Raw genomic sequence first — 26,967 nt, forward strand, 5'->3', positions numbered from 1 at the left:
ATATCATGGGTTCCTATTGGTGTGCAGCAGTCACATATGGGCAAATCCCAAGATTTCTCTAAAATCAAGGAACTCCCATTCCAACTTTTACACATTTCCTTGTGGTTTAAAGGCAACTGGCAGATATAATCCTAAGGATTATGGTTTTCAAATCAGCATGAATTATTTTCTTGCTCATTTTCTATTAATATAGCAAATAAATCCTGTCTATTTTTTGACATCTTTAGTTCTCTGCTTCAGCTTATTTCTTGAAGATCTTCATCCAAATTTCCAAAGCTGCAGGTGAACCTTGGTACTTACATTCATTTAGGTACCCTAATAATAGTACCTTACTGTCATATTCCTGCTGATTTAATCAGGAGGTAAAATTTTGCCTTCCTGACAGTCTTCACTTGTTGGTATGCATCTAATCCTGGAGGATCCCATCTGCAACTGGGCTTATTCTCCACATCTCAGCTCCTTGACCAGCCTCCTGTCTGCTTAGGGAACAGTTTTGAGCATGGTCTCCTTCACCAGCTGCTGATGGTAGCTGAAGAAAAGCTGCCATAGACAGTGCTTGAGTCCACTGTGCAACAGTACTTGGAAAGTACTCTGCAGCCAGGCAGGCTGAGAAGTAGAGCACTTGAAAATCAAAGAAGTTTCAGTGCTGTACGGGCACAGTAGGAAGCAGCAGGAAAGGCAGCTCCCGCAGGGGCAGCACAGACACTGCAGGAATAACAAGAGCCTGAGTAAAGGTGAGGGAGCACAGCAGAAGTCAAAGAGGTAACGATGGTCATGGCAGCATAGGAGAGAGAAGAGCATTGGCAGCTGCTGGGAGATAGAGCAGGAAGCACCAGAGGAGGGGTGCCAGTGGGGGGTTTGGGTGAAGGGTGCTGTGCAAAGCCCACAGGAAGGGGTCCTGAAACAAGGAAGTTGAAATAAAGTTGAAATACTAATTTTTCCCCAGAGTCATTCTGTGCCAGGTTAGGGATGGGAGCATCTCTACCCATCAGGAGAGATAAAACAAAGAGCAAATGGACATCATCCATTTCCTTTAAGGGTGTGGAGTGGTAGCAGGGTTCCTTTGAGCTCTTTGACATTTGTTACTAATATCTGCATGTGTAGCCATCTGAAAGTCAAAAAATTCAGTCCCAGTTCCCAGATCTTCTCAACATCTGAAAGAAAGATGGAGATCTCAGCTGTGGAATTGGAGTAAAACTGTATGATTTGGGGGCTTTTTAAAATAGGAATCCTGCTAATTTGGGCAGGGTGAATACTACTGAAGTTCAACTGGTAGATTACAGCTGAGAGCTTGTAATTATGGTATGACTACTGCTTTGACCTTGCTCAATTTTTGCTATAATAGTTTCTGCTGTACATAATCTGGGTTGATGCTTAACACCACTGATAAAACCACTTGTTTGAATGAATTAATGCATTTCTCATTAAATGAGCTCCTCATTATGTTAATCAAATCAAGCAAATCATGCTGGGTGGTTTGACCACTGTAATTAAACTTTCTTTAAAATCCACTCATTTGGCTTTTGATGAGGATTTTGATTAAACTCTTACAAAATGTCTGGCCCAAGAGCTGACAGAGAGGAAAATAAGAGCTTGCACTATCAAGCAAGTCATTAATTCGTCACTGTGTTACAGCAATTCCTTACTGTTTTACCTAGCCAGAGTGTATTGAAATATTTGAAAATTGGCAATGTAAAATTAAACATTTCTTACAAGGATGCTGAGACAACAAGTCTGTTTGCAGCTTTAAATTTAGGAACTGTGTCCCTGGAATATATAGAGGATCTAGATTAACAAGTCACATCAAATAGGAAAATACACTAGGCTGCTGTTTCCTGATGTTAAGATAAGAAGAGATACATCTGCAGAAGGTTACTTTGAACACACACCAACAGTTTTGCGTGTGAAGACTGAATCAGTAAACATCTGTCAGTTTTCACCAGTGTCACTCACTTTCTCAAGTATCAGTCCTGCTCAAAATAAATGCATTCCTCAAATGGTACAGTATGTTTGGCATGATGCTGGTGTGAGAACTACACTGCAAAAGAGAACAAGCCAAGGTCTGTTTTACTGGCCCTGCAAATGTCCCTGCATTACTTGTATCCATGCTTCTAAGCTTTTTTTTTTCTGCCCAAAATAGGATGGCTTCATCCAGACTGCTCATCAAGAGCAGTCCTAGTAAGTGGTGTGGCACAAACCATGCTCCTGTGTTGTCCTGGGAGAGTGTTAGTTCGTGAATCATAAAATATCCTGAGTTGGAAGGGACCCACAAGGGTCATCAAGTTCAGCTCCTGGCCCTGCATAGGATAACCCCAAGAAGCACACCCTGTACTCAGGAGCATTGTCCAAACACCTCTTGAACTCTGTCAGGCTGGTGCTGTGACCACTTCCCTGAGGAGCCTGTTCCAGTGCCCAGCCGCTGTCTGGGTGAAGAACCTTTTTCTGACATTCAGCCTAAACCTCCCATGACACAGCTTCAGGCCATTGCCTCGGGCCCTGTCACTGGGCACAGAGAGAAGAGATCAGTGCCTGCCCCTACACCGCTCCTCATGAGGAAGTTGTAGATTGCTCTGAGGTTTCTTCTCATTCTCCAGGATGATGTGAGTTACCTCAAAAGCTCCTCACATGACTTCCCCTCAAGGCTCTTCACCATCTTCATAGCCTTTCTTTGGATGCTCTCTAATAGCTTTATATATTTCTTATATTGTGGGTCCTGCACACAGGACTTGAGGTGAGGCTGCATGGGTGCAGAGCAGTGCAGAAAGTTGATATAAGCCAAACACACAAAGGTTAATAGGTGCAGACATAGGTTTGCTGCTGAATCCTGACCTTGTTTTTTATACCAGAACAGACATGACCAGAGACTTCCCTCTTCACCGCTCCCCCTTCCTGTCAGTGCCTTTCTCATCTTCTCCTAAATTGCACCCAGTGCCCAGTTCTTCCTGGCAGCATCCCTCAGTGCAGGCTTCCTGCCTGTACACTTCGTCGCCCACCCCAGCTTTATGTAGCATTGAAGATAAAATCATAAACTCTTGAGTTGCTCTTTGACCCTAGTTCACATTACAGCTGTCTGATTAAGCTATCAGATGGTCAGCCTGAAACTGCCTGAAGAACCAGATCTGACACAGTTATGCACTTTCAGTTTTTACTTACTAAAATGTTAGTCTCTGCATTGCAACTGCTTCTCATAATAACTTGTCCCTGAGTGAAAGGGATTTTTTATCACTTCATATCCCCAAAGACATTTTAATTCCTTATCCAGAAAATTAAAAGTCAGTCTCAAAAGTGAAGTGTTGAGCACTTGCAAGGACTTTGTAGATATAAAATGAAGTGACAAAAATAGTGGTCACTTGTGACAAGTAGAGGAAGCTAAGGACAGAGTTGATGCAAGCAGGTTTTCAGATAACAACTCAATAAGACTGACCCTGAGTTTCTGGAGGAGGAATTCCGTCTTTCTAGCAGATATGAAATTATTTAACATTTTTCAATTTGGGAAAAGTATTTCCCTTATGTTCAACTAAGAAAGCCCACCAAGTGCACAGGTGTGAAATGGAATGATAACAACCACTTGGTTAAATGAAAACAGTGCAAGGCATAACAATAAAAAAATTGCACAAGACCAGAAGAGCCTGACTTCAATTCATAGAATAAGTGTATGATGCATTAAGAGGGAGCAACATTGAAACAGTAATCTAAAGGTTTGCATCAAAAAGAATTAATTATGTGACACAAATTTTCCTGAGTACTCTGTAAGACATCTGAGTTGATCCAGGAACTACCAACACCAGCATTTCGCTGATCATTTTCAGAATCAGCTATGACTTTTCAATGCAACGTGTTCCATTTTGTTTCTTGGTAAGGATGCTTTAGTCTGGAATATTTTAGTTCAGTTCTCTCAAGATTTGTGCACGGAATGCACACTGTTAATCCATTTCCTCTCAACAAAGGCAAGGGGACTGTCTTCATCACAAATGAGCCACTGCTTCCCATGCTCCAGAAAGTGAATCTTGGCTCAGTGACCAGCAAGTGATTCACCAGAAACTTGGCCAGGGAGTGGAAACCTCTTTTTCTGGTCATGTGAACTCAGGCCACAAAGTTCTGTTTTAGGGCAGAAAACTCATGCTTAAAATCTCTCCAGCACCTTCTCCTTCATCGTTAGAGCTCAGTTTGAAAGGACAAAAACCTGGCAACTCAGTGATGAATATTTTAAGGCTGGCAAATTACCCAGCCAAAAGCATGAGCCCCAGCTGTCAAAACACTGAAAACTTAAGCTTTACAATAAAACAGATTCCTGTTATTTCTGACTGGCTAGGATTCTTTTGCTTAGATCAAGGGCAATAAGTCATTGATCAAAATTTCTTTTTCTTCTTCACATTTTTGATGTTAGGAAATGCTTTCAAACTCCCCACAGATATTTCAAGCGCCGACTTTGCTGCCAAGCAGTCTCCAAAAGCTATTCCTTTTTTTCTCTTCTCTTCTCTCCCCCTGCCTCTGCTTATCTGCCTCACTGTGCTGTCACAGGATTTCTCAAGTGTCCGTAGTGGATTTCTCTAACACTCTTTTGAGTGGTTCTGTGCTGCATTCTACAGCCTTCAGGGGAAGCAGATCCCGGGGAAGAGAAGATGGAGAGTGCTTTAACTTCAAGAGGAAATTTGGTTTATCTGCTAACTGGTGATGAAGCTGTTTGGATGCCAAGGCACGGAATTCTCCTGGCACCTGTAGAGACCTAATTTTATAGCACAGAGGACCCACGAGCTTTTGCTAAATCCTTAGCATGGCTCAAGGAAGAAAGTGGAACTGACAAAAGAAAGAGCATGCAAGGGAGCACTGGAAGCAGAAGGCTGGAGGCGTATGTGTGTGCGAGTGTGTGTCTGTGTGTGAGCATCCCAGCACTGGCGTTCCCATGGCATTCCCCTGCCTGCAGAAGAAATCATGCAGGACCAGATGGCTGGATGGGGCCAGGCTGTGGGTGGAGATGGCAAGTATGTCCTCGGATTAGTTGTGTAAAAAAGGAAGCGCTCTGTGCTATCAATGGGAGACATTGACACATTCCGCCTGTTGCAGGATCATAGGGGCCAATCCCCACTCCAGACCACACAGCTCTGCAGCTGAGCATCCCCTCATGGCTTCTGCCCTCTCCCTGCCCTGAACATGAAGAACATGTTTAGATCTCTCACTGCCTCATGTCATCAAGCTCCAGTCCCATGCATGAGTTAAAAAACCAGAGCGTGAAAGTTCCTCCTGTCCCCGTAGTTCTCTTTTCTGCCTGGGGCAGTAACACACAGAGCTGCATGAGCTGACTCTACCCCTCCACTCCCAGGAAGGAAGATATACAGGATGAAACCATTCCAGCAGAAAAACAGAGTAGGAAGCTGGATGCCTTGAAAACAATGAAACAACTTGCGGTGTGTCAGAGTTGGTGGCATCTTGGCATCCCACACATTCAGGACTCATTTGTTTTCTTCAGTAGTTTTCCAACTGTGAATTCACAAGCCAGTAAGTCTTAAACCAACAAGGAGTAACAGAGATTACTCATGAGCTACAAAAATTTAAAGTACCAATGCAGTTTTCTTTATGGAGACAAAGCCTGAACTTTCGTGTGAAAATTGTCTCTAATCAACTTTTCAGTGCCCATGTTTCTTCTTCCTTGGTGGGTTAAAATATCTACAATCAATGCAGAAATCTTTCAGCAAGCTCTGCTAAAAGAATTATGTAAACTGAAGGAAATTACAGTTTCTGACAAAACATCAATACTGTAGGAATAGCATGTTAAAACAGTCAACAAATATCTGTGGCATGTTTCTATTTTTGTTATGTAACTCAAGGGCATAACCAAGCTATAGCAAAGGGATATTTATCTTATTTTGTACACTTTTGTTTATCATTCATATTGCAGAAGCAGCATAAAAATTTACAAGCCCTCAGCCTTTCTTTTGCCAAATGGTAAACCCACTTTAGAGTCAGTCTGGGCTGTTATTTTTTTTTTTGTCTCAAGCATCTAGTAATTCTCTTCAGACCAAGTGAAGACATGGAGTTTGTCTCTGAAGGACTGAAAAAAATTTGTAACTATTTTGCCCTCTGGAGAAAAGATCAGTCTCAGGAATTCAAAAAGTACACCTTGCAAAAGTCACTTTTCTGGCACTACATCCGCAGGCTGCCTGTAATCAATTAACATACTGTGTCAAGCAGTCAGCCTTCTAAAATGCCATTTATTATTAATGCAGAACCCAACCTGTTGCTTTGCCTTCTTCTGCATATATGTTGTTTGGTTCGTATTCACTGACATGCTTCTGTAAGCTAAGACTACAGAAGATGTAATACTAACCTTCAGTCCCAGATCACTGTATTCAGCACACTAGAAGCAGGTTGGCATTGGGCTTCATCACCAGATGCCTCAGGGAGAGAAGAAGTAATTTAATGCGAGTCCATGGCCAACTTATTTTGCAATAAAGTAGATTTCCTGTGCTGTATTTTTTTGTCCAAATTCATGATCAGTCCAGAATTAGCATATTTTTAAATGGAACTAGATGGCTTTTTTTATGATCTCAGAGATCTCTATTCCCTCCTGCACAACATCATGTTATTTTTCATATCTTTAGTTTTGAGACCAAAAAGGGAAGAAGTCAGGTATCAACACAATGGTGCCTGCTGTGGCAAGGGAAATGCATAAGCTAGGCTTTGACCAGGACATAAAAGAAGGAACGAAATTTCCAACTTTTAAAATTTTTCTGGACAGGTTTTATATCTAAGCCAGATACTCCTGGTCGACAGACTTAGAGTGAACCTGGCTGAGAGATACAACTGGCCAGCAGAGACATTGGCACGGGAGAGGTAGTAAGGATGGTGGCCCTGAAGCCTAGAATGGATTTCCATTCATCAGCTGTGAGAAAGTCAGGTGAATGGTAACTACCCACCACAGATGTCTAAGATTTCTTGAAATTGATCCATTAAGACAATTCCACAACTTCCCTGAGCGTTCTATTCCCATCCTTTCATATTCCTCAGGTCAGAAAATTCCCTGTTATTCCTCACAAATGTTTTATGGTGATAACTCAATCTTACTTCTTTATGTCTTGCTCCAGATGGAACTGCTGATCAGCTGTCTCCTGACGGCCTTTCACATGTTAGAGAACTAATAATGTGTTTAGTCCTTGAGAATTCTCTTCTTTCAACCTCACTGAGCCCAGTTCCTAATCTTTCTTCACAGTAATGTTTTTTAGACTCTGATTACACCTTCATCTGTCCTCTGGGCAGTCTCCATCTTGTTGGAGTCTTAAAGAGCAGTGTCTCAGAGTGGAATTGTGCCAAGATCTCGTTAGTGCAAATTAGGGTGGAATAAGCACTTCCCATTACTTACATATAAGTTGTTTACAGATAAAGCTTGTCTTTTTCACAACAGCATCTTGATTCACTCCCAGTTTGTGACCCAGTGTAACTTCTATGTCTCTTTTGTAGAGCTGCTGTCTGGCTTATATTGCAGCTGTGCGTTTTATTTCTCATTCCTAACAGTTGCATATCATGCTTGTCTTTGCAGATTTCATTATGGTGATTTGGGATAATTTCTCCATTTTAGGAAAATTGTTATGAATTCTTACCCTGTTAATCCTACTGTTGTGGATTAACCCTGGCAGGCAGCTTAGACTTACATAGCCACTCACTCACTCACTCCCTGCCACAGTGGGAAGGGGGAAAGAATCAGTAAAAGTGAGAAAACTAATGGAATGAGATGAAGGCACTTTAATAGGTAAAGCAAAAACTGCACACACAAGCAAAGCAAAACAAGGAATTAATTCACCATTTCCCACTGACAGGCAGATCTTCAGCTGTGAAGTATTGATGACTTGGGATGACAAACACCATCACCCTGAATGTGCCCCACTTCCTACCTCTTCCCCAGGCTTTCAGTTGCTGAGCATGACACCATATGGTCTGGTATATCCCTTTGGTCACTTACTGTGACTGTGTCCTTTCCCAACTCCTTGTGCACCCCCAGCCCCCTGTTGAGAGGCAGAAAAAGCCTTAACAATGTGCAAGGGCTGCTTGCTAACTAAAACAGGGTGTGTCATTACCATTGTGTGGTCACAAATCCAAAATATAGCACCGTGCAAGCTACTGTGAAGGAAATTAACTCTGTCCCAGGTAAAACCAGGACACTGCTTGTGGACTCAATCAGCTCAGTACCCACCGCTGGTTTTAGAAGTACACTCAGTAGCTCACAAAGCAGGTAATTAATGGAAAGATTGACTAGCATTGGGACTGAAACAAGCCCTGATGGTACATACTTGAAATGCCCTCATGGTTTGACAGAAAATCATTAACTGGAAAACATTGCAAAGCAACTGGTAGTGTCTGGTTATCTGCAGCTGGAATTCTTGCATGAATACTACTGAGTTAAAAAGAGGGAGACTTAGAATGGGCTCCTCAAACACACATTGCTGTTCTGGCAGGAAGAAGTTGAAAGAACAAACTTGTGCAAGTTATTCATCATACTGCCTACTCTGCTCTGGGAAGATTGTCAGATACAGCAAAGTAATCATAATACAGGACCTTGAATAGAAGTCGTGATTGTTTAACTGATGGGCTACTAATTCTGTTATCTTTATAGGCAGAGACATTCCAATCAACCAGGATCAAATTGAGGATGGGACAATTCTAAGTTAATGTTTGCCCACTCTGTTTTGCTAAAATGAAAATAAGAAAGCCTGCCAGTCTGTCGATCAACCCCTGCAGTTTTGCACTGTTATCTGACTTGTGTAAAGGGTTTTTCATCTTCATCTGTGGTAGGCAGGCTCAGAGATGGAATGACAAAGCTGTCATTTCTGCTCCAGTGCAGTAGCGATTTTATCTTTATATAGTTTCCATCATTTTCAGATGTGAGATATATTTTCCCAATGTCTTCACAGAAGCATTTTTAACTTATGTGTTAAAATTGACCATTTCTTTCCGTTGGTTGGCAGGATTCACCATTTATTTCAGGTCACACGGACCTCTTCTGCATCAGTCAACTGGCTGGCAGAGTGAAGAGGAATATGCTGTGTATGTGCTGTCATTAATAATTATTTCTGCAGTAGTTGCAAATGAAAACACCAACCAGATGTTACTGCCTTATTGCATAGCACAATCCAGACATGCAACAAATTTGTGTTCAGAGAGCACTTGAGGTTACAGATGTGAGTCTGTGTGTAGCCTATGTGAGATGCTTCTCACTGGCTGCATCACTGATGTTACCCTACAGTCAGCTCTGGCATAAAGCATATCCTCACACATCTTGAGTTACCCAAATCACTTTTAGCCTGACATTTGAGCTAATGTGTTTTGTCTCACAATTGGGATAGAATGAGGCAATGGAGAACATTGGCTTGGACAGCACACATGGCAAGTGGCAGTTAGTTAAATCAGTGTAACTCGGTTGCATTTCATTACATGGTCATATCTGCAGGTCATGTGGCAGGGAAGAAGAAGAGGGCTAAGCAGAAAAATGAAGGGAAGGTAGAATGGAGGGACAGGATAGCAAAGTAAAACCAGGGTTAGTACAAAAATGAAAAAAAAGCCACAGTGCTATTGGCTCCACTTCCCTGCTTATGTCCTAGTTATTCCCTTTTCTCAGCTGTATTTCTCATTGCTGATCCTTCTTGCTCTTCACTTTAATTTAACAAAGAGAAAATTTATATTCCTTAAGACCTGTCTTTAGTATAGGGTATTTGAAGCAAATGGGGGGGGGCGGTGTATTTTTTTAACAAATATGAAACTAGGAAAAAAGATGAAATACTAGTTTTTTGCTGAAGAGAGGATGCTCTTGTGACATGTGCTGCCAAGACTTGAGAAAGTAAGCTTTTTGCCATGGCAAAGCTCTCTAGTAATTACAACCCAAGTGTTGTGGCATTTGGAAAGTGACAGTTCCTTGGTGACTTTACCAAATAAATCGTCATTTACATGCCTGGTCATTCCTCTGACACTGACAGCCACTTTCTTTGCAATACTTCAAAATTATTCTGGGTTTCTTTCTTAATTTTTTTGAAGAGCATACTTGATCAATTGATCTTCATGAGAGAAAACTACTTCAGCTATCTTAGTGTGTCCTAGGAGTAATTCAGAGGTCTGCTTGGAAATATAGTAGGAGTGAAAATGCCTGTAGCACAGCTGACAGGGGAGGTTACAGAAACCTCAGCCGCTTTGCCTGCAAAGCTTATCCACTTCAGTAATTGATCACACATCAGGGTGCAGTTCTGTCCCTGTGCAAGAGACATCCCAGTGGGGCCTGTGACACCCATGGAAAAATAGCACCTGTGACTCCCTGCACGCCCCTGTGTGCTCAGAGGCTGAGCTTCTCTTACACCCGGAAAAAAGCCATCAGCTTGAGCATGTCAGTAGTGTCACTTGCTGTGTTTGCAATACGCTGTCATGATGGTAGGAGGGAGTAGGGACAAGGCCTGACATTTTTAATGCGTGAAATAAATCAGAAACTCTTGGGGAATGCTCCCATTTGATGTTGTCATAGCTGCCAAAATGGAGGTCAGCCTTCAGAGCGAGCAAAATTTTCATGCTTGTGGCCTTGATGGTGTCAGGGACCTGCTTCTAAAGCATTAGACTATCTGAGGACCCTCAGGACTCCTCTCATTTCTGTCCCTCACTCAGTCCAAGCTGCCCCAGCCACAGTGCAATGCCCAAATAATTTTCAGAAATACATGCAAGAGGAGCCTCTGCTTTGATCCCCTCTAGGCCACAGTCCATGCAAGTATGATGTACTTTGTCAGGCTCAGCTGACTCCTCTTCCAGCTAAATGCATCTTTTAGGAGTTGTTTAATCCTTGAAAGGAATTATCTCACTGTAATGAGTATACACACAAATTCTGGCAATTTTGCACTGTCCACTGACAGGCCTTTTTTTTCTTCCAACGGGGAATTGATTTTGAGAGGAAAATATACCTCCTAAGATACCTGATTTTTCCACAAGAAATCTTCCCTCTGAGTGCAGGCCAGCCAATACCATGTAGTTTGTTAGAAGTGATGAAATTACAGCCTGAGGTGGCACAGCTGCTGGAACAAGATCAACCAAGCGGGAATAGATACATCAGGGATAAAGCACAAGCTGGCCTCCACTAATCCAAACCATTTACCCTCATGTTTCTGCTTTCCATAAAAGTACAAGTGTCACTTGCCTGTCGTTTAACAAGATTACAAAGGAAGGCCAAGCAATTTTAACTCTTTGCTTCTGAAACAAAATCTATCCCTCATGAATGGGTGGAGCCAGAGCCAACTACATGTAAGACTAAAGTATGTCGAAGCACATTGTGACTTCTGTCATTGATTCCATTTCATTCAGGTGTTCAGTGAATGAGGTTGCTCTGGCTTTCTACAAAATGTGAGTGTTGCTCCCAGTGCTTCCCAGGACCAATAAATCATTTTCACTTCCTTATGAGAGACTAGGAGCAGCAAGATAACCAGTCAGTCTAAATCATCTTATTTAGAAACATTAATTTTAAGTATTTCATCTAGCAGTTAATTTATTTATACATCTTTTTCTCATTTCAGAATCCTGTGCTGCCAGTCAAGCTGTGATAGATTATCCTCTAGTTTGAATAAATGAACCTAACATGTCGCAAGAACTCTTGTGGTCTGTCCAGCTCTTTTGCTTCAATTGTCTAGAAAGTACAGTTAGTCTATCACAGTTGCCTGAATCATTTAGGCACCTTGATTTGTTTTAAAACAAAGGTGTAGCATTTCTAGGTTTCACATTAGGTTAGGTCCTCAAGCCACGGTTAATCATCATAGTGTAGGAGATCCCCATGGTGGCTGCAAGGAAGCCCTTGGTGTGTACAAAGGCAGTGCAATGTCAGGTTAGGAAGCAAACTGGTATCCAAGAAGGAACAAGGCCTTGTCAGCCCTGTCACCGGTACTTTTGTGGCTCCTTGGTGCAGTGTGCATGCAGCAGCCCTTGATCTGTGGTTTGCACAGCAGAGATGGAGCTGAGGAATACAAATTGCAGTTGCAGGGCTATGAAAGTGCTCTGGGGTTGCAGTTCCCAACCCTTTGTGTCTCTTCCTTGGCTGACACTGCATCCTGATGGCTGCCTTTTGCCCTCTCTCAGACTTTTGCAGCTGAGGAAGTCTGAACAGCTGATTTCCCAAAGCTGAGAGGACACAGGGGAGGGCTCATTCCTGGTTTTGTCCTGTTTCCTAAGCTTTTGCCAAAATACCTGAATTTTTTACCATAGCAATAATTCTGAGAATGTTACTGTTTTTATGGTCTCTTTATAGCGAGGTGGAGTTACCCTGTGTCTGCTCTAAGTACTGTTTCATTTACCTGTTGGGATTTACTGAAGCAGAGTTTGGATTCATACCACTGTTTTAATAGCCCTTGCTAGGTCTGTTCTCCATTAATTTGTCTAATCCCCTTTGAACCTCTTCATACTTTTGGCTTTTACAATACTGTGTGCATGAAGTCTCCATTTAATTATGTGTTGTGTGAAAAAGTGCTTCCTATTTTTTCGTTTTAACCATTTGCCTGATAATCTCATTTAGGTTCTCCCTAATTCCTGTACTGTGGGAAAAAAACAATCCATTTCCCAAGTACTGTCTCCACAGGAAGGGATTTTGTAGGTCAGTATTTCCTGTCAGTTTTCTGCTTTCCAAGCATTCCCAAAGTATATGCTTTATGCCTCTCTGTGTAGGCAGTGTGGTGGGCAGGAAGCTGGAGCAGAGAGAGGAGATCTCAGTGCTTTGAGCTGAACTTCCCTTCCTTGTTGTAGGATGATTGAAATCCAGTGGATTGGTGAGCAGAGAAAGAAGATGAATGTCAAATATACAAGGATATCAGGCCTACTCCTTTCTTTTGTGTACCACACTTCCAAGGTGGACTAAAATTAGGACTGAAACACATCCTGAACACCTTAGTTCTAGGGAGGGCAGCTGCTTGGAAGTAAGTGATGTCACACAGGTTTCTTGAGAACCATGGTTTCATCACTTCTTTGGTGGTGTTCTTGCATTTCAGTTTATCTGGACACAATTTTGAGTTACTTCATCACAGCAGTAGTTTTCAACTCCCTGTGCTGTGTTTCAGCTCTTCCTGCCAAAATGTAGCACTCAAACAGTATCAGTGGAGCAGGTCATCTGTCCCTCCTTCACCATGAACAGTGTTAGAGTCTCTTTTACCTTCTACCTCTTCTCAATTCGGCAGCCTCCAGGAACCTTGACAATAGCTGACACTCTCTGCTTCCTCTTTAGTTGTTGATTGTTTGTTTTTTTTTACTTTGAGCTAGCCTTTCACTTTGCTCCAGTATTTGAAAGATCTAATATTCCATCTAAATTGAATATTGAAATATATTTTTAGATTCCCTCTTTATCTCTTTTTGTAGTCTCTAGAGCCTTGCATCTGCCTCAGTTCTACAAAAGCACACGATAAAGTGCCTATGTGCTTTGCTTTATTGGGACCTGAACATTAATTTCTTATTCTCAGTTTTGTTTTCAAAACATTTAAAATTCCTAGTCAGGTCTAGCAAGACATCTTGCTTATTTTCCCCTGTTTTCAGTAGTATCTATCTTCAAATTAATAATAAATAAATATAATGTTTTGTGCACATCTGTATGCATGTTACTGTCACTGGAATTTAAAAGGTAAAAATACTATGATCCTAAAATCCTTTTTGTTTCTTGGCATGTAACAGGTATACTGAGATTATAATAATGAACTTGTGTCCAGGAGCAGTTGCCTCCATAAAAAAACTAAATCTTTGGCAAGTATTCCCATGCAATATATGATACTAAAATAGTCTTTCCCTAAAATCAGATTAAACTGTGTAGTAAGTAGTTGCTGTTGTCTTGTTCAGCACGTCGTCAATGCCTCATGAGAGACAGCGGCAAATTGCGCATGATATATACATATCCAAAGATATTCCAGACCTGAAGCTTCCCTTTAAGATTATATGGGTTTGGGGGGTTTGGCAGGGCTTTTTGAATGATTATCAAAATCTCAAGTCAAATAATTTTACAGATTTTAAAAATCCAGATAGCTTTTTTCCTCAGAGACATAATCCAAAATATGACCTACTGTTTCAATGCAAACATCAATCACCAGAAGCCACGTTTGAATTAGAATAAAAATACACTGTTCTCCAGCCACTAACTTACATTTACTCAAACAGGCACTGACCAAGTTAAACAAGCAATAAAAGTGGTGTTTTGGGGGCACTGACTGATAGATGAGTTCCTGATTTGTGAGGGCATTTGAACCCTCCTAGGGCTCAGGGCAGCATTTAAGCAGTTTTGTTTCTTATTTCTTCATTTTTAAATGAAACCTCTTCTTGTCCCTCTGGCTCTCTTATCTATTGATGAAACTGGTGTTGCATAAAAATTACCTCATTTCAATGACTGAACACAGCTTTTCTATCAGCTGCAGTAAGGTTTCCTCATTTGTTTAATGAACCTGGATAGGTGGAAAATTAAGTATTAGGAGCTGCAGAGGAAGAAAACGAAACCAGAATGTTCTGTGTATTTGGGTGGTTTAAAAAAATATATATCTGTATTAATATAGCCAGTGCATGTAATTGGTATTTAGATTATGGCATGATTATTGCTTTGCAGACAGGGGACTCTGTTATCACTCAGTCATCAATGAAGTAGCTGCTCTCCGAGCTCATCTCATCTCTGAGGCTGAAAGAAGAGCTAGTTATTATCTTCAAGTGAGTTATTAATGAGGGGAAAAATCATCCCCAATTACTGTGAAGCAAAATATTTCAACATTTACATATCTCAGATTTTAATTTTGATCTAATCCTTTGTGAGCTCTTCAGTATTCACTTTTCCAAACATTCTCACAGTGGCCTATTGAGAGGAACATACACCTGTCCAAGTGCTGGCTTCCCTAAGGGTATGCTGCAGGGTCACAGAAGTGCTGCCCATCCCATCCTTGTGCTCCTAGAGACTGATTTCCTCTGAGATTCCTTCATGCTACACCATAGGAACAGAGCCTCCACTGTCAGCTGTGCCAGAGAAAAAATTCTGAGTTGTCTATACTGTCTGTGTTCCCAGACCAGTTTTTTTTCCTTAACTAGAAACAGCCTGGAATTTATTTGTAAGGGCTAATTTTGTTCTTTTGCTTTCCTTTGAATCCTTTTGAAATTAATGGTTTGGAAGGTTTGACTGTGAACGTCCTAGAATAAAACCTGGGCAACACAAAGGTGATGATTTAAATTCATATAAACATGTGGGCAGTAACCAGGAGATGGGAGAAGTGCTGTCCACACTGTGAATCCATCCATCAACAAAGATGTGAAGGTCTGACCTTGGCAGATTCAGGAGGTAGGGATGTCAAACACAGTTTGCAGTCAATTGGAAATGTAGCTACTAGACAAAGAAAACTCAATAATTACACAGCTGTTTCAGTAGATTACAGATTTCCTAGAAAACAATAAAACAACCATCTGTGAATGAAAAAAAAAGTAAACTATCTTTTCTTTTAATTCAAAAACATTTCTGAAAGTCATCAGATATGTCCCCTGTAAACTTCTTATCTTTTTTCAAAAGCAACACACTCTGTAACCAATTGGTGTCGATTTCTCTACAGCATTTATGCCCATTAATGCTTCATTGATTTACAGTGAAACTGCTGAAGGACTGTCTTGAATAGACATATAAATATTAATTTCTTGTGAAGGATGGCTGCTATTACACTAAATATTAAATGAATTCATAATACTTGGACATTTGCAATAAATCACTACTGAGACTGCATACTAACATCCCATTCCCTTTTTTTTTTTTTTTTTAATATATATTAAAGCTATGGAAAAGGGCTGCTTGCTCCCAAAGAAATGTAGAGCTTTGTAACACTAGAATCATTGATGAATTCCCACAGTACAAAGAGGAGTTTACACTTAGTCCCATTTTACAGACAGAGGAAGGCATGTAGTGGTTTAGGTTGAACTGCTGATCCCAGAAGGTTCAAACGCAATCTATTTCTCATGAGACACATCACAGTAAATTATCAGTTCCTGACAATCCCTCTTTTGCTTGAAATGCTCTGAGCAACATCAGCAGAGGATGTGGCCATGTGACACCAGAAGGCTGAGAGCCAGACTCAAAGGGAGAAGGAGCTGGACATATCTAATCTTCACACACACCAAGTGGTTGGTAGCAGGTCACCTCTAAATATCTCACCTAAGGCCAGGACGTGAAGGATGGTACTGCTCAGGTTTTGACTAGGCTTAGCAATTAAGTCATCTTCTCTCTTCTGAGGCTACAGATTTTAGTTTCAAAAGTTTAGTAAAATGCTCAGCAGGGGCTAAAAAGCAATTCTTTATTTTTCCTTTTATTGAAGTAGAACAAATGATAGATCAGTAAGTTCATTATAGTTCTGTTTTCTAAGGGATAGTAGCTTAGGAGTAGAAATTTATGCCAGGGCTAACCCTGTAGAGTGGAAACTGTTCGTGTAAACAAAATTGTATGACTGTCAGACTCCTCTGCTTTTTAATGTGTAGATGGGTGTGAGTATATGCACCTCCTTAATTCCAAATATTTTTGCTTCTGTGCCTTAAACTGGTCTAACTTGCAAAAGGTTTTTCTAATGAAAATTTGCCAAGGTATTTAAATTAGAAGCTACCACATAGGAATATTAATTGTTCGTTATACAGGGCTTTAGTTCACATAGTTATTTTGCATTTGCAAGACTGCCAATTAAAGAGGCTCAAAGTGCTCACTGCTGCACAATAGCCGTTTCCCAGAGCCCCACAATGGCTATTGTATTCTGTCACTGACCTTTGGGCACCTTCAAATGCATATTGACACAGGATGCTGGGATCATTAGAGCTATTGTTTCAGTGTGCCACAGGGAAAGAAGAGTTTTGCAACTTCATTAGGAGCTTTAAAATTTTATATAATGGTGACTGCAACGATATTTTTTAATTAGACAGTGAGAAAAGAAATGAAGCATTTTCTGGTGTTTCAGGTGAATTTCAGAATACACATTTTTTTTCCATACAGTCCCTTCCCCGCAGGGAAAGAAGATATTTATCAGGGGCATTTGGTCTGCTTTTCCATTGTTTCCAGGGGAATTAATTTTTCCTTACCTGGTGGTGCCGTATAGTCAGCCTCCCTTAGCTTCCATGGAATCTGCCTGAACATCTTGGCAGGATGGATACTTTCATCCTGTAAGTGCAAAACACTCTTTTAAAACATAACCAGTGGTATGCAGGAGACCAGGATCTGGATGCACAGTTCAGTCTCTACTCTTCAAAAATCAGTGGACTTTGGCTCTGTGACAACAACTGTGTTTCATTTTATCTCTTCTATGTCTTGATATCAAAGTATTTCTGTTTTCTTACCAGTCCATGACAGTTAAAGAGTGCAAACAGGAACTTTGGAAGTAGAAATACCAGATACTCCAAGTACATTTACTGTAGCAAAGCCAAGCATCTTCTAAAACCTTATATTTATTTTACTGTAGCCTTTCTACTCTTTAAAGCTGCCTTGAGAAATTACTTCAGCAGTCAGAACATAAAAGAGCATAATTTTAAACCTTGCATGGGACATTTTGTCTACAGAGAATAAATAAATTACTGGCTTGTACTTCCAATAAGTGTTTCTACTTGAATATATAGACAGAGTTTCTGTTCCATAAGTCTTCCCTTTTCTGGGTTTGATTTTATCCCCTGGGATCCTATTATTGAACAAATTATGAGATACAGCTAAACTTCACAGCCCTGAACCTCTGAAGATAGTTTAGGTAATGGCTTGCACTTCTGACAAAAGAGGAAGAAATCTAATAGACCTTTGCAAAACTTTGTATATAATTTTTTTAAAATGGAAAAATTTTCTGCACAGCATTGCTGGTTGCAACTCTAACCTAGCATTGTGGAACATGTACCTAGGATGGGCAGTTTCTATACACAAACCTCTAGCCAAAAAACTTTCAAGATGAAGGACATAGTATTTGGTATTTGTGTGTGCTTGAGGTAAATGTGCAGCAGGATTTCTCATGCTGTTACAAAATCCAAAAGGTTCGATGTGTTTCCTCAGGAGCGCAGGCTAAACTTTTTTTCCCATTAATTGAAAGGGAGCTGTTACCATCTTTTTATTTCTCTGTGTCAGAAACCCTTGCAGAATTTTGAAACCTCTCATGCACTGCCACTGCAATTGCCAATTGTGAATTCTGTGGTCTATCTTCAAACATCAAGGTGATACCCTTACCTTAACAAATGAGGGGAAGTGACCCACTTCTGGGAGGGAGACACAAATAGTTATTGCTGTGTGATGCAGGATGTAAAGGGAAGCATGTTCTGGAAAGAGATGTTAAACCAGATTCTCGTGCCTCCGTTCTCCCTACCGTAAATCTGCATCAGGTAATAAAAGAGGCAGTAATGGTGAATGCAGTGGGCTGGGATCTGAAATCTCTCCTCAGCCCATTGTGCTTCCCAGCAGAGATTTTTAGCCATAGGTCCTGCTTTCTTACTTGTGGGATGTATATCTATTGAGGGACAGGATTCTTCTTGAAGAGAGAGGGCAGCACTCTGCTTGCTGTCTTCTCTGCATGGGAGGTTTGTATCTCTGCTGTACCAGTGTAGCTGCACTCCTTCTTTCAGAAGCCACGCGATCACTGCCTGGATAGATTTGAAAATGGGAATAATCTTTGCAGTATGTTTGGTCCTTACTCTACTGAATTAGTTGAAACCCTTTTCAATGGGGAGGGGTTTTCATGGGATCTTTATTATAAAAAGTTCAATTTCTACCTGGATCCGCCTCTGTGGAAGTTTTGAGAGGTTTCCTGCCTCACACATTGAGGTTTTCCAAAATGAAAGCAAAGGGAGTTGGTATGCCTGCTCACTGCCCATGTTTTGTTTGGTTCCTTTGCAGAAAGAGAAGAAGAGTGGGCTGTTGAAACTTCTAGCAGGAGCATCAACAAAAAAGAAGTCCCGTTCCCCACCATCTGTGTCCCCCACACACGACCCCCAGACAGCCATTGAAGGAGTTCTGCAAGGGGCAGTGGGGCCCGAGCTGTCCTCCCTCTCCAGTCACGGCAGAGCTGGCTCATGCCCTATTGAGAGTGAAATGCAAGGAGCCATGGGGCTGGAGCCTCTGCACAGGAAAACAGGCTCCTTGGATTTGAATTTTTCCATCCCTTCACCTGCCAGGCCACCCCTCTCTTCCATGGCAGCTATTCGGCCAGAGCCCAAGCCTTTGCCCAGGGAAAGGTAAGTTATGTTTCTCCTGTGTTCCCTGCCTGCATCCACAGGGAGCAATTGGAGGAGGGGTGAAAGTTTAACTTGCTCGGGGGTTGTTGCAGTTTTGGTGTTCTGTGTGACTGTACGTGGCTCAGCTGTCTTTTAGGAAGACACAGCTTACATGCATGTGCCCATTGAAAATCATTTGGTACACCATGAAGGTTTAAAGTGTTTAGGAGCACTTCCCCATGACACTCCACAGCCCTGGTCTAAATGTGGAGGACAGCAGTGCTTTCTCAGCCCAAATGGTATAAATGCTGTTGGCAAATGCCACATTTTAAGTGGGATTCCAGTATTTTAAATTAAGGACTTAACATTTTATGTCCCTAGACATAATTCACTAGAAAATGGTTATTAATGTATGTAGTGCAGCCCAGCAAGAGCAGGGTCCAGAACCTGAACTATCAACATAAAACCTTTGCTGTTGCAGAATGAGGACTGAAGTGGGAGGTGGGTGATGGCTAGGGCAGATCTGTTGGTACAGAGCTAATTCAGCTCCTGGTCAGGTGAACACAGAATAACTGTGTATTTCACTGACACAAAGTTAAGTGGCCTCAGAGGGGCATCATAAGAAAAATGGAAGATTTAAAACTATATACTTGCAATGAGAGACACAAGGAGCTCTGGTACACCTGGTAAAGAGTGTAGGGATGGCATGGTAACAGTCTGTAAGAGACTGCAGTCAGGGCAGACATGGGAATATTTTTACACTAGATTTGGCATTTTTTCTGAAAGAGATGCTTTTGTTCAGGTGCAGCTGTTAGACTTGAAGCAGAAATAAATACAGGCAAGTCCTTCAGCATTGTAATGAAGGCAGTGAGAACAGACTATCACAGTAGTCTCTTGCCCTTAAAATCCATGAAAAAGTAATTTAGTAAAAGGAGTGAAAAACCAATCCCTATTTAGGCACACTTAATTTGGTCTACATCAGTTCAGATTAATGCTATAAGAAAAGTTAAATCAATATAAAACAGATTTAGCATGAATGTAACTAAATCAGTGGGTTGCTGCACCTTTAGTTAACTTTAACCAGGAAGAGAAGCTGGGGAGTAGAGCCCCTGACATCTCCAGAGCTGGATGTTAATATGCTGCTCTCAAAGATTTATTATAGAGAACTTCAGACACGTTATTTAATATGCCAGGGCTAGTCCCATACCCTACAAATTTCTCAGTCTACCTCAGGGTTGTCCAGGTAGGGAAACATTTAACTGATGTCTAGTTTAAGTGGTGGAATAGAACCAGCGAGACAAAGGTTACCTGCATTCTCTTAGTTGTGCTGGAATTAGGAGCAAATAGATTTAGAGTGCTAAAACTGAGTAAATGCTTCCAGCTGCAGTATATGGTGATAAGGAACTTTGATTTTACACATTTTGATTCCTGAGTCTTAAATCGGAAAATAAGCTATAATTGAAGTAACCATAATTATACACAGCAGGCAAGATTCTTTAATTGATTTATGAATTAACTTCCATATCATTGGTGTATCTGCATTCCTTAACTGATCATATGGGTTTTTTCATGTCCATAATGGGAAATATTAATTACCTTCATATACTAGGAAGGATAATGCTTAGTCCTGGAATAATCCAAGCAGATACTTTAAACACTTGTCTGCTAGAAATTCATCCTACATCCATCTGTGCTCATTAAATCATCAAATTTCTCAGAAGTACCAAATTATATTTTTTTTAAAACAAATTACGGTTTTCAAACCACTTGTTCTTTTCACATCTGGCAATGGAGCAACTTGCATTCAACGTCACTCAGCTCGGTATTTTGCTTGTTTGCATTTTGGTGCATTTCATCCGCACAGTAGGAGCAATTCTCTGAGAAAGAAAAGGGAGGGGAGGGAAAAAAAGGTTAGATAAACAGATTCAGATGCTGGAAGAAATTTTGAAAAGCTGCAAAGCATTTCAGTACACTTAGCTGTACTTGGCTTTCTGTCTCCCAACGCCCATCTGTGCACACAGAAACAGAGCACTGAAAGGTTGGAAGAAGTAGCACATTCCTTAATATTTACGGCATTCAAAATGAGGTTCATGCAGGCAGCAGAGCACCGCTACTTTTCCTATAGAGGTTGGCTTGCAGCTCCAGCACTCGCCACATCCAGGTTACTGATCAAGCCCAGTGCACCGAGAGGTGCATTAAAGGGCTCTGATTGCTTGCAGCTCACTCACTGCTTAAGGAATTAATTGCTTATTCTGCTGCCTGACAGTTCAGACCCTTCTGGGAGATGCAGCCAGGTAGACAGAAAGGTGAAACAAGCATCACCCTCTTGGAGGTACTGTTAATGTTTATACTGTCTATTTTTAAATTTTTTTTCTTTTATATATGTAGTGAGGAAAACAATTTTCTTCTTCTTCTTGATATTCCAAAGCCTGGCTATGGATGATTGGATTAGGAAGGAAATTGCTCCTAGCTCTATTGTCATTTAGCCTTCATATTTGTCTGGTTTGCTGGGGTATTAAGAGCCCATCTCTGCCTTCTGGGTGTAGTTTCTGCTACCAGTTTATAAAACCACATTCCTTCAGATGCTCTCTGCCATAAAGCATCCAGCAATCCAAGCAGCAGAGCAGAGAAATTTCCCAGGTGGTGTCCTTGTCACTTCATGTGGCATTGATTGACTGCCAAGTGAATACCCCATCAGGCTGTGTGTGCCCCACACACTCTTTTCCTGTACTGCTCCATCCAGTTTCTGCTGGTGTGAGAAACAGGACCAGTGCAGAGACGCAGTGTGGTGAGGCAGGCACTGGGCCAGAGCCTTGCCCACATCCCACCAGCACCGTCGGCTCGCAGGAGGGGTGTTCTGTGTGCCTGGCAGCACCAAAACAAAGTGCTTCCCTTGCCACCCCCTTCAAGAAAATGTGACTGTACATTAAGCAAAACAGGAGAGTTGAGTGTGCGTGTGTGTGTGAGTCATGTTCCCCTCGCTGCCTGGCACTGTTCCCAGAGGCGAACCTGAGTAAAACATGTCACGCGTTGTTGACTCTTTTATAGTAGCTGGCACTAACTCTGCTGTGTTATATTGTGATAAAGCAGCTGTGGCCAGACTTATTGTCACGACTGGCATATCTATACTGCGTTTCTATGGTTTTTGTGCAGCCTCCAACCAAGTTATAACCACAACAGTGCTGCAGAATAAGATGGGAGCAGTAAGTTTGACCTTTAAAATAGATCCCTCCATGTTTCCATGTATCTTTCTACAAATCACTGCCACATTAGAAATTGAGCTCCCAATTCAAGGAAGCATTCAAGCATGTGCTTAACATCCATTGACTTCAATTTTGCTGTGCTTGTATGTCTTCTTTGCCAAAAAGGAAAGTAGAAGAAGGGTTCTTTGCATTCCTGGAAAGTGATACTAGATAAATTACCCAAGGAGTAATTTCTGACTGGACAGTGACATGTATTCACATGGTTAAGTGCTTCTCTGAGTAGAGATACCTGCCTTAGGACTGAGAACCATCTCAGAAAGTGAGTCCTGAAATATTTCCAGCAGGAAGATAAAAGACCCAACTGAGACTTCTAAGGCTGCTGATTCAGTCACCATACTATGGAGAAGCAGGTTTCGGCTTGTAGTATGAAGAGGTGCCTTGCAGCTCCCACAATTTGCCAGTGAAAGGAAAAAACAGAGCTCTCCTGGTAAACAAGAGCAATGGTTAACTGGGCTAGATGGTCCATTGGCACTGATTATCCATTTCCTCCAAAACTGTGTATCTCTAATGCATAAGAGACTCATGCAACTTGTCCTTAGTGCATGATACTTTGAGAAACAGGAACTTGCATTAAGCATCCAAATTCAAGCACTCTAAATGGGATCAGATTGGAGATCAGCTCTACAGACCTAATTTGCTTCATTTCTCATTTTCTTAAGTTGCTGTAGTTCCATCAGTGTCCTGGATACACTCAGTGAATATTTTGGAGGTTTTTTTTAGTGTCCATGGCTGAGTTCAGCCATTAATTTCTGATCAGTTCTGATCAATACCGCTCAGTGCCTGCCTGCACACTGACAGAGGGCCTGTATGACTCATTTAGACCAGACACAACTCCTACACAGCCAGTGGGCATGAGATGAGTCTCTCTCTGTGGAAAGTGTGGCACGAGGCTTTACAGCTGAAGGAGGCAGAGAAGCTACTTTACCCACATCTGCACTACTCAGTGCATTTCATCATGGTCACTTGCTAGAGGTATTCCAACCTCTGCAAAAGTTGAGATGGCTCCCGTGTCAGAGCCTTGACTCACAACCAGAGCAGCATCCTGTGCACTAAATGAAGCAGGCGTCCTACAGGAAAAGTAGCATGCAATCATATAATAAAAGATTATATTGCAAGGCAGCACAAGTAAAGTCATGGACAATTTCATTTGCCTTTTTCTTCATCTCAGATGCATGGGTGTGAAACAGTCATGTGCTTTTAAGGTTGTAGATGTCTTTATGTATCGACACACATGATATTTTAAATAATTTTGCTTCTTTAAAAGAAACAAAACCAGAACTTCCATCATGTGACATCTGAGGTTAGGAGTCTTATTTGCACCTTCCAGATTTCAGTAGGAGTAGCAAAGGGAGGGCTGGGTGGGACAGGTGTTTCTTTTGGCTGTGAAAACAAGTGCTATGAAGATGGGACCGGGGGATTGCAAGGTCTTTGCTGACAGGATAGACTTATTCCCAGCTCAGTGAGATAATTGCTGCCAGGGTGCCCATCCCACCCTCAGCCCCAGTGCCAGCCTCTACTGATGCAGTCTCCTCCTTCTTGGGATGCCATGTCCCTGCCCCAGGCTCCCTCCCACCAAGGCTTTTTGCTCTCCCAGACTCAGCTCAGCAGAGCTTCCCCCCTCAGCAGCCATACCCACACCTTCCATCACGGCTTCCAGTTTTCATCACAGTTTTCATCACATCCAGTTTTCTCTTCCTCTTTTCCCAGTTTTTCTTTCATCAGCCTCCCTCTTCCCCTACCTTGTCCCTTACTTTACCCCATTCTCCAGCTCCCCATCCCCTGACCTTGCTGATCCTACTTGCAGCCTCTCCTCATGTATTATCTCTTGTGCATCAAGAACCCTTCCCAGGCCACTGCCCATCCTGGACCGTAGCCTCTAGGGATGAAGTGCCTAATCCAAGGATGCCACAGCAGCCAGCAATGGGAATGTCCAACATCAAGTCTGTCCCCTAAGAGAAAAATGCAAGAGGGGCCCAGTGCTAAGAAAGGAAGAGAAATGCAGCCTCTGCAGTCCCACAGAACTAGGACAGCTTGGAGCATGAATCAACAGAGATTTTACTTTCAGTGCTCATACAAGCCTAAACATGTGCCATTTTGGGGTGGTTTGAATGTTTTTAACCTGGTTGAGAGTGGGTGATTTTCTGAAGGAACACCATCCCCGACAGACCAGTGGGACCACAGGACAGGTCTTTGCTCCCAAATATAGGATCTGAGAGCAGTTTGTGGAAGTGTTCATATGGGTCCTGCTGGTGCTGCAAAATCCCTCATGTTATTCTTAAAAATGATGAGGTCATGGTGCTGTGTGTTGGACCCTAACCTTGATACAGCAAATTGCTGAAGAGAATTTGGGCCACAACAATCAACATTGATCAGCAGAATTGTAACTATATAAGATAGATTTACACAATTTACAAGAAAAAATACCAAATACTGCTAATAGTGGTCAGAGGTGGTTGCCACACTTGTCATTATAATTGTTGCCCAGCTAATTAGCATTTTCAAAAATTGGTAATTTAGAGGTGGAATGTGACACAGACAAAATTGAGAAGACTGTGATACATCTAAAATGCCACACAACAGTTCAGTATAGGAGAGGTTACAGTTTTATAGCATCTTCTCGGAAAGGGGACAAAAGGGGAGATATAAATAGAAGCATCCCGGACTGCCTTTTTGGGAGTGAGGGAGGATGTCTGGGAGAAGAGACCTTTTCTGCCAAAAAAATACGGCTAATAGCTGTCCTTACAAGTCCATTCCAGAGGATAAGCGAGGCTGAGGTGCCACCTGGAGGTGCGGAGGGGCGGCACAGCTCCCTGTGCCAGCGCAGCGCAGGGATGCTGCCCCTGCAGCCCCCACCGGGCTGCCTCTCCCAGGCTCCGCTTCAAACCTCTCGTGGGAAAAGGCATGGCATCTCTTTCCATCTCTCACAGAGGAGTTCTTGTCTGATTTGCAAGGTCTTTCGTAGCTAGTACTTTGTTATTCTATCAGAAACCTCTTTGGTACTGTCTTGTGAGGTACTGTAGTTAATTAAACTTAAACCATAGCATTTAGAGTTTTCCAAATGGGAAGAAATGCCTCATTTCATAATGCAGTGACTGAGATTTATTTCTCTAAATTGCTAAGAAGATGCTGTGTAGAACCCCTTTTATGACAGTGGCCGCATTCCTGTTGAGTGTGGTCACCTGCTTCCTCATGTGAACCATTTAGGGACTAGCAGCTCATCACTCTGAGGATGGAGTTTTGCTTTAAAAGGACGAGTCTGTGCTTTTGGTATAACATGAGGTGCTGGCAGTCCCAGTTGGGTCTTCAGAGTGACCCTGCCCAAGACACCACCTATTTCTGAGTTTCTGTTTTCTGACTTGCCAGAACAGTCTGTGAATACTCCATGGCACTCAACTAACGTTGAGGTCCAACCTTCTTTTTTCTTCCTCAAGGCCTCTTGAGTTCCTGATGCAGAGCTCCAGTGTGCTGTGATTGTGCATAAGAATAGTGAGATCTGAAACTTGGCATCATCTTAGCTGAAATTGTTCCACTCTGATAATTTAATTAATCAACACTGCAGTAGAGTGTTTGAAATAATGTGTGCATTCATTTGCATGATGAGTGTAATTGGCAAAGCTTCATATTATAAGTGTAGCAGTTCCACAGATGATAACTTGATAGACCATTTTCCTGCACACGTTTCAACCTCTGTTATTTGCTTTTCCACAGAGGAAGGAAGTGACAACTAGATTTATTAACTAAGGTACAGAGAGGATTGGCAAATTTTTGATGGCACTTGAACACATATATTTCCCACGACTGCATTGCTCTGTCAAGATTAAAAAGCCATTGTCAGGTATTAGAACAGAACCTCTGCTCCAAATGGAGTTGAATGCTTTTCCAAGTAAAAGGTTGTTTGGCTGTGGAGATGTCCAAACATAGCTGATATTTCCAGTGTCATGCCAAGCTGGAGTGCCTAGTTTCAGAACTGAAGTCCCTAGGCACCTGAGCAAAGCCTGCAGAGAAAATGAGTGACTGCCACTGGAGAGCCCCTTGCTTTGGTAGTATCTCACTGAGGATGGCCTCAGGGCATGGTCCACAGCCTCCAGGGCATGTTAAAGTCCCCAGGGACAGGATTATTATCTTAAATAAGTACTCACCTTGTAACAAACAGGATTCAGTGTTGGTAGCCAGGCAGCAGATGTGAATATATTAATTCTGAGGAAATGGGCTCTAGGTAATCAATTGGCAACTTTTAACTATCTTACTATATTCATTACTTTGCAATTAGCAAGACAGTTATTGACTGTTAACCAAATGCCAGATGACTGTAGAAGTGCTGAAGGAAAAAAACAACCGTGCAGTAGAAATATATTCCCTGCTCTGCACACAAGTGCGTTGATAGAAAATGGCCCAGTCTGTGCTCTCAGAAGGACGCCTGCTGATAAGCTCTGAGTGCAGAATAGCTGTATCAGGCTCAGACACATCATTACCTCATTGAAATGAAGTGACACTTGAAAACTAAGTTCCCAGAGAGCCCTGTGAATGGTTTCAGGACTGGGGC

General features: G+C 41.9%; 1 protein-coding gene across 1 annotated transcript in view; it reads left to right on the top strand.

Annotated features, from left to right (window-relative positions):
- The window catches only part of SH3RF3 (SH3 domain containing ring finger 3), a 249,081-nt gene that overhangs the window by 217,829 nt on the left and 4,285 nt on the right, over nt 1-26,967 (top strand). Inside the window, exon 9 of the mRNA XM_033051735.1 lies at nt 18,845-19,182. Within this exon, the coding sequence (XP_032907626.1) occupies nt 18,845-19,182 (338 nt within the window). The remainder of the gene's footprint in view (nt 1-18,844; nt 19,183-26,967) is intronic.

Source organism: Catharus ustulatus, chromosome 2 (assembly GCF_009819885.2).
Source record: "Catharus ustulatus isolate bCatUst1 chromosome 2, bCatUst1.pri.v2, whole genome shotgun sequence".
Lineage (NCBI taxonomy): Eukaryota > Metazoa > Chordata > Aves > Passeriformes > Turdidae > Catharus > Catharus ustulatus.